At 39.2% G+C, this 9,160-nt stretch overlaps 1 protein-coding gene across 1 annotated transcript in view; it reads left to right on the top strand.

The window, feature by feature from the left end:
* The first annotated feature begins 3,864 nt into the window (after positions 1-3,864).
* LOC107732577 (ankyrin repeat domain-containing protein 33B-like) overlaps positions 3,865-9,160 on the top strand; it is a 10,418-nt gene continuing 5,122 nt past the window's right edge. Inside the window, exon 1 of the mRNA XM_016543941.1 lies at positions 3,865-4,912. Within this exon, the coding sequence (XP_016399427.1) occupies positions 4,463-4,912 (450 nt within the window). The 5' untranslated portion in view covers positions 3,865-4,462. The remainder of the gene's footprint in view (positions 4,913-9,160) is intronic.

Below are 9,160 nucleotides of genomic sequence, written 5' to 3'. Positions count from 1 at the left end.
AAAGACAACATACACAATGACCTGAAGGATATGTGTGTTCATTCAAAGAAAGGTTTTCCTATGGATTAATTAGGAAAGAGTCCATTTTTACTGTGTCTCTTCCTATGGAACATGCAGTGAGAGGGGGAGGCCTCTCCACATGCCATTAGGTCGTAAAATCTATCTGGTGTCGGGGTTGCCATGGTAACCAGGGTCCTGGGCCTCGTTCACAGACAACATGGGGTGTTATGCATTTCGGGGGAAAGGTCCATAGGTCCTCATATGGCTTGTTAACTGAGGGGTGTTACAGAGTATTTGTTAAATATAGCTAACAAAATATATATTGTGTGTTTGATTGGTCCAGACGCTACAAAGTTGTCCACTGACATTTGTTTAGAACTGTTTTGGACTTTTTGCTTGTAAACTGTGCTTAATCTGTGCATACTTATTCAGATGAGATTACTACTTTTTCACTTGGGAAAGCAATATTTTGGAGGTTTATAGGCTTATATTATAGCTGTAAACAATCGTTTAGAATTAAAGCACCTTAATGATGGACAAACACACAGCTTTTTGCTTCACAAGACATTCATTGAAGACTGGAGACTGTATTACTTGTGGATTATTGTAATGTTGGCACCCACTCACTGCAAAGAGTGAGCAAGTGATGTAATGCTAAATTTCTCCAAATTTGTTCTGATGAAGAAACGAGCTCAAACATCTTTGATGGCCTGAGACTTCATGAAGAAACAAGTTTTTTCTGCATGTAGGTTGATAGACTACTAGGACTCTTCTTGCTTTCTTTTCTTTTTGCTTCCCATGGTTTCTCATTATTACATCACACTAATTTGTTTGATTTGTTTAAAATGGCCATTGACATTTTGTTGGCTGAATTTCTTGGCATATACAGTGAAGATCAAAATTAGAGAACAATTATAAATACTTGATCATCTTTATCGCTCAAAATTTGAAGGAATATTAGCTGTGGTTATACCGATGTTATATTAACATGTTTGTCAAAATTACCAAGGCATTTCATCTGTGAAATCTGTGGCCGCATGACATCTGTGGCCGCAGGACATCACTAGTTTCTCACTGCGCTGGTGTGACCTTGGTCCACTCTTTTTCCACTCTCTTCCATAGTTCGGTAACTTTAGTGGGTTTCTTAGCCATAACTTTGTTGCCAAAGATTTTCAGTTAGGTTTAGATCAGGACTCTGGGCCGGCCATTTCATTATTTCAGTGTTCTTAGCTTCAAGAAACTGCTTTACCCGTTTTACAGTGTGACGGGGGCATTGTCTTGCATGAAAATTGCAGGTTGATTGGAAGATGCTTGCTTGCAGGGATGGAAGTGCATATTGCTGAAGGTTCTGATAAACATTTGCATTCACCCTGCCATGTATCTGTATAAAAGGCCCAACTCCTGCTGCAGAAAACATCCCCCAAACCATGACACTTCCTCCTCCACCTTTCACTGACTTAATACACTCGGGGATCAGTTTTTCCCCAGTTTGATGCCGAACATAATGTTTCGCATCAGACCCAAATAAATTAAACTTGCTCTCATCACTAAAGTGAACTTTGGACCAGTTCTCCTCCGTCCACACAACATGCTCCTCAGCAAAGGTTTGTGTAGCCTTATGATTCTTTTTGCTGATGAGAGGCTTTGTCACTGCAGACTTCTTTTAAACGTGCCAAGACAGATCCATACCCTGTTCAGCACTGAACTGGCAAGCGTTTCCAGCTGCAGTGTTGAACCAATTCCCCATTCAGAGTCTCTGCATTATCCTGTCTTCTCGTGGATGACCAGCAGTTTTCGAAGAAATCACAGATTTGGAATGACCAGCTTCTTTTGAAAGGGTCAACCCTTTGGCTTCCATCTGATCAACCTCCTGTTGCAGGGTTTCAGTCACAGCCCGCCATCTTGCAATCTCAGTGAAAATTAGAGGAACGTTGCCAGTTAAATAGGGTTTGTCATATAATTAAAGAAATTAGCACCAGGTGCCAAATTAACACCAATAACTTGGAGGTATCTTTTGTGATGACATTAAAGTGGCCATGGGCAGGTTAAGCTAGTGGATCATTTTTCTTGGATAATTTACCCAAAACAGCCTCTAGGATCTGCTGTTTCTGATGTTCTGTGACTAGAAATATCAGGACAGAACATACCTTTATACAGCATCTCAAAGCCACATAATATATGGATTGTAGTTTTATAGTCTTATAGGCTGATGATACACGGGGCAACTTTTTTTGAGCAATGTTGCTTGGGCACTTTCACATTGAGAATGGATAACAAATGTCTATCTGGATTAGGGCTGCATGATAAATCGAAATGGAATCGAGATCGCGATTCGACAGAAGCTGCGATTGTCATGCATAACTTTCAGTGAAGCACTGTTCTGTGATCAGCCGTAAATCTCCATCCAAAGGCCAGAGGGCGCTCTCGTGCTGAAACTCCAAATACACCTCGCAGAAGAAACCCAGAAAATGCCAATCGCTGCATCTGAATAAACAGAAGATTCAACTGCTTTCATTGATTCAACGTGACTAATAAACACACGACTACGGCAATATACGGTTTATCTGAGTTTTTATTATCATTTTCATTAAAATAAAGTATATTTATAATGCAATGCCTTTATCACTGCTTAAATACTATGAAATATGTTGCGTGCCTTATTCTGTGTAAGAAGCCACAACCTCTCATATCAGGATTTATTTCAAACACTCGACTGACGTTATGAAGTGAGTTTGGAGTAAACACTTGTTATTAAATGTGGTATTTTCACGTGCTTTCAGATGGAGCAGCATTTACTTCACAGAGCCGTAGTTCACTGACAAGCTACGCAAACAGCTTTCATAATCGCAGAACGATTTCCAGGAAATGCCTATTGCTGCAGCTGAATAAACAAGATTTAACTGCTTTCATTGATTCAACGTGACTAATAAACACACGACTATGGCAATATACGGTTTATCTGAGTTCTTATTATTATAATTTTCATTCAAATAAAGTATATTTGTAATGCAATGCCTTTCTCACTGCTTAAATACTATGAAATATGTTGCATGCCTTATTCTGTTTAAGAAGCCACATCATCTCACAGACGGATTTATTTCAAACACTCGACTGACGTTATGAAGTGAGTTTGGAGTAAAAATATGTTATTAAATGTGGTATTTTCACATGCTTTCAGATGGAGCAGCATTTACTTCACAGAGCCGTAGTTCACTGAGAAGCTATGCAAACAGCTGTCATTATCGAGAACGATTTCTTCGATTTCAGAATCGCGCAATAAAATCGTCTGCGATTTTTTTTGCGTAACTTGTCAGTGAACTACGGCTATGTGTAGTAAATTCTGCTCCATCTGAAAGCACGTGATGATGATTTCCTGCTGATTACAGAACCGGCTTTTTTAACAAAATGCGCATGACAATCGCATTCGATTAACCGTGCAGCCCTAATCTGGATACTTTAGATCGGTCATGGGCCCTGTGTCTCATCTGGTGGCCCGTTGGCGGCAACACTGCCCAAAATTGCCCGGAAGCATTGCTCAAAAAGTTGCCCCGTGTATCATCAGCGGTAGTGTGGCCAAAAACACTGAACGTGACATTATGTGTAGGTATGTTTGTTGTTGTTTTTTAGGAGCAAATTAGAACAGCTTATCCACAGCAGCATGTTATTTCTGCTGCATCCAATTAACCTTCCACTAATCCAGTGGCTTGTGGAGCCAGCAGTAGATCACGGTCAAATACAGGCTATCAAAGTGTGGAAAGTCACTGTAGATGTGCATGTGAGTATCAAAGTCGGCTAAAAATAGAAGCGATAAGAGTAATAATGGTGCACAACAGTACAACTCGGATACAAAAGACCTCAGTGGATAAACAAGCATCAGCTGTGTTGAGTGCTGTTATGCTCATTCTTGGATGCAAGTTTGTGTTGCATGAGTTGGGAAATATATACTGCATTGATTCCTCGGACTGTAAGATTACTGTTCAGCACATGTAACTCTGAAAGGGGAGGGAAGAATAGAGCGAGAGAGAGAGACAGAAAGAGACTAAGGGGATTAGAAGGCTTCTCTCAAAACCGTGCCCATGCCAGTCAGAGCATTTTCCGATGGAAGACTTTCATCCTCACTTTGAACTATTGGTGAATTCTCCAACAAGAGACAGATTTGATCACAGAGCAAGTGAAGAAAAAATGGGATAGTTTAGGTTAAAAAAAAAAAAACGAGGCTTGGGTATGTATGTGATAATCAGAAACCAAGGCTGGACTTGACTACAACCGGTTCTTGAAGAGCAGAGGATATGATATGGAAAAGGTGCATCTAAAAGATCTTTGATTTCTGGTTCCAGTGGTTTTCTTCTCTTCATACCATTACTCTTCATACCATCAAGAACTGGTGTTTAGGATTACCGTTCATTATGTGACTGGATCCGACGTGGTTTTTGCTTTTGTGTTCCACCTGTTGGATAGTTAAATGGTGCTAATAACTGAGAATGGTGTTGCAGGAGGTATACTTCTGGTCAAAGATCACCAACACGGCACCGGCCAAAACCGAGCGAGAGGCAGGAACAATGAAGAGTCCTCGATACAGAGCTCCACTTTTGTGGAGCCAACAGAGGACTCTTATTATGCAGATGATGAAGACCACCATCTTTATGATGATGATGATGATGATGATGACGTCTACCAAGAATTCGAGGAGTTGGACTTTTCAGAACTAGCAGATACCAAGAGCATTGTGTCAGACGATTCCTTCTACCCACCTGATGATTCGCTCAACTTTGAAAAATGTCAGAATCCTGAGAGCCCCGAGCCAATCAGCTTCTTCAAAGCATGCTGCACTAACAACGCCATCATCGTCAAAATCATGATAAGACAAGGTGTGACAGAGGAGGAGGTACGAGAGGTGGACAAAAATAACAGAGTAAGTTTTGCTACAGTTGTGAAATGTGTATTTTCTATGCCACCAAACTGAAATGTAAAAATGATTGTTTTCCCAAACACTGCCATAAGTCAGACAAATAGAAAGTCCCGCCCCCAAACTCACACCATTGGTTGAATCAGTACTGTTAGCTGGGATGCTCAGTGTAGGAAGTCAAACTCTACAGCTACAAATGGCTTACTTAAAATTCTCTGCATAATATACAAAATAACATTTAAGCTTTAAATATTGTATTGATCTTTTATTATTTGCAAGAGTATAGAAGACAGGATCAAACACCAGTTGTCACTGAATATTAAGGCTCATATTCGGTTCAAAGACCGCTCTGAATATATTTAATTGGTCTTAAAAGGTAAAAAATTAAATATCTAGTTTAACTAATACCTAGTTGACCTTGGGTTTAGTACCACAGGTGGTTGAAACATTATCAGTCATAAGAATTCAACTGCAGGAATGTACTCATGCAGGAAAATCTATCATTAAGATTGCTTTGAGATTTCTGAATATTGGAACAACAAACATTAATTTCCAGAATCCATTCAATCAAACCTTGTGTTTAAAGAGTACCATTCTTGACTGGCAAAAGGCCTTTCACTCTCCTTAGCTCTGAGAAGCTTACAATTATGACAATGTGGGTGATAACACTGTCATGTTTATGCAAGGCTATTATCATATCAAAGAGTCTTTAAGCATGCATGATCCACGCAGTGCTCCTCAGGGAATGAGCTCATGCGCTGAGGCTGTCTCCTTCCTCCAGAAATATCGACATTGTGCTGAAGTGAGGCTGAGACTTTCATGCATACATAAATATGACTTTAAAAGCACAGTCTTAGGAAAGAAATCTGGCTTTGATGGCAACTTTAAGCAAAACATGTGCCTTCTTGACACATGATGGAGCAGTGTTGAGTCTATAAATATTATATCGTAGTGATGTTTTCATTGACGACACCCACCACATAGTCAATATATGTAAATGGAATGGTCATCAAGTCCAGTAGTTTACAAGCTGCTGTCCAGGGGCCTGCAAGGTGGTGCTAAGGGGTCTGTGGAAAAGAGAAAAAATTAAAACTGAATGAATATAAATACAAAATAAAGAATTTCTCATTATATTGTATTCCTTGTGCTTTCATGAGATTAAACACAATTCAGTAAAAAAAATTAATAAAAAGTTAAATGTTAAAAAATATATTTTATTTGTTTTCCCCAGTATAAAATATAGAGTGGCCTTTATATTTTAGGAAGAACATTCTGTGGCATCAAAAAGTTTGAAACCCCTAGTCCAGTGTTGTTAATGTTGTTAACTAAAACAAAAATTGTTTTTGTTAATTGAAATAAAGATAAAAAGTTAATTAATCACTTGGGGGGAAAAAAAATTCCTTGGCAAATGCATGAAATAAGTAGAAGTACTAAAATTGCTACAACTAAAACTGAAATCGATATTAATTAAAGCTAAATAGATTTTTTTTTTAAACTTATAAAACAAAGCACAAAATTGCTAAACATAAAGTGAAAATGAAAACTGAAACATACACACACACACACACAAAAGATTCAAGACATTTCGAAGTCAAATATTTGTCTTGACTTGACGTCCAGTGTTGTGACACTGATCTCCAGCTGACATCTCATGAGTCTGCACCCAGCCAGCTAAGCCCTGGAACAGATGGGAGTTTGGATTGCAGTCTGAGATGCAGCCCAATCAGATCGTAATCATGCCTGAGCTTTTAAAAGGCTCATGAAGATGTCAAAATACTGCAGGGCTCTGCCTAGACTGGGATTTTTTTCTGCATGTCATATGGGGAGAAACCCTAATTTGTCCATGAAGCGCAGAACTTATAATGTAAGCGTAATTCCACTCAAAGGAGTCTGGCTGTAGGCCATAAAAGCCTAACTTTGAATCCGCCACCCATTGTCATGCTAAATTATATGTGAGAATTGAGACGACTTCCTTCCTCAATGAATCATTTGAACTCAAATTGCATTGACTACTGCTAAACGTGTCTGTCTTGCTGAAAATAGTGCTATAATAAATGAAGCATCACCTATTGCCCCCTCCTTTGTGCCTCCGCAGTTACTGAGACCATGTCGGTATTGAAAAAGATTTGGTGCCTGGTACAAGCATTGAAGTTGTTAATAAACATCTTCTTTAACTATTCATCAATGTTGAATGACACTCTATCTAAGACTGTAGGCTTGGTCTATGACTCACTCTTAACTCAGACGGTGCAGTTTGAAAACTTAATGTTCTGAACGCAAACAGAAACAACACACGCACGGAAACAAATGGTTACTCACACGGAGACAGAAAAGGCTTGTTTTCCCCAAAGCAGAAGGCTCTGTGGCAGTAAAAGACATGTAGTCGTCCTTTAAGACTCTACGACCCATTTGCATGTAAATGTCTCCTAACTAACACAAGCCCTGATCATTTGTTTAATACAAATGTTATTCTACTGCCATTAGCACGGGGGAAATTATATGTGCAGCACAGTTAAACAACGCCATTAAGAACTAATATTTAATGATCCTGTTTATCAGTCTCGGGAACGATCAACCTGTTTGCAGCGCTGATCATTAAAACAGAAAAATTGAAGGTTTTTGGTTCAGGAAACCCGCTGTCTGTGGGGATGCACATCCGATAGCTTAAAGTTTTAGATTTCACCTTGAGGTTTGTATTCACCTTCACTGTTGAACTCCTGTTGATCTCGGGAAGGGGAGCTTTAGGAGGTTAGAGAGGCTTTCCTTTACAATCATCTTACCACAGCGTGACATTTCACTTCCCTGTGAGACTGTGTTGTGTAACCTGATACAATCCCTGTGAAGTGTCATTGGGATCTACCACTAGGTAGAAATTGCTACATCTCATATAGTAATGGCTGTTGGCCTGTAATAACCTTTATATATTTAAAAAAATAATAATAATAAAATAAAAAACATTAATATTTGCAAGGGAGCCTTGGTGACTAAGAGAAGACAGACAACACATCCTAAATTAGCTGCACATCGATTGCATTATAGCAATAATCATATTCAGTTTCTTGATATTCTGGAGTTAAGAACCATACATGCCAGCAGACAGGCACTCTGAGCCCAGAGGGAACTCCATACTAAATCTTAGCTAATAGTCTTTATAGGGCTTACCATCTGCCTGTAGTGCTCTATAATCACTCACAATCTGGAGACACACAAGAAAACGGAACTGCTCTGTACTATTCAAGTAATGCCTCTGACCTCATACATTTGTTTTTATTCCCTCATAACCCTCACTCATCTGTGCCTTTTAGATTTGCTGAATTGTTTTGAGATTTTACATATGATACTACACTCGGAGAGCGGGCCTCTCTGTGTTTGCACTGCATTTGTCTTGACTGTACAGCTGTGTAGTTTGTTATGCCTCATTGTTAGACATTGCAAAGAATATTTTTATCTTTCATTTTACTGTATTTAGATACCGCTAACTTACAGTATTAAGAGTCTAAATTACATTTTAAATGTTAAAATACTTTCTTAAAGGGGTCATTGGATGCCCATTTTCCACAAGTTGATATGATCCTTTAGGGTCTTAATGAAAATTCTGTAACATAGTTTGGTTAAAATTTCTCAATGGTAGTGTAAAACAACACCGTTTTTACCCTGTCAAAAACAGCTCTTTTCAGAGTAAGCTGTTTTCTTGCATGCTGCTTTAAATGCAAATGAGCTCTGCTCACTCCGCCCCTCTCTTCCGAGCCGCTCTCTGAGACGGTAAACTTTAGCCGAATTCATCGTGAAACTTGCTAACTAGCACGTTATTAGGAAAGGCGATTTGTAAAGATTCATTAAAAAAACCTTACACTCACTTCTGGACGTGAAGCTGGATCACAAATGATTTGTGCGAAGATTGACGCATTGTTTGCAAAAACAAATGTAATCCACTGCGTAAATGACGACTGCTATGTTCATTATTGCATCCAACAACAAAACACTTCAATCGCTTAGGAGACATTCTTGTCTACAGTACATCTGCTCCGGCGTCGAAAAACAATGGAGGCCTGATGACAGCTCACTCAGGGTGGGTCTAAGGTAAGACACCAGTCTGAAACGCTACTGTCAATCAAACAGTCGTGGGAGGGGCCTGTCTGTGTGACGTCACACAGACAGGCATCTGAGATCGGCTCGATTTGAGAAAGGAGAAATGATTTAACGAGATTAAAAAAAAGAAACACTGGGTGGATCTTTATCATTATAGGGTGGTTG

This window comes from Sinocyclocheilus rhinocerous, unplaced genomic scaffold (genome assembly GCF_001515625.1).
Source record: "Sinocyclocheilus rhinocerous isolate Xijiao unplaced genomic scaffold, SAMN03320098_v1.1 scaffold1420, whole genome shotgun sequence".
Lineage (NCBI taxonomy): Eukaryota > Metazoa > Chordata > Actinopteri > Cypriniformes > Cyprinidae > Sinocyclocheilus > Sinocyclocheilus rhinocerous.
This window is presented reverse-complemented; position numbering and strand designations above follow the sequence as displayed.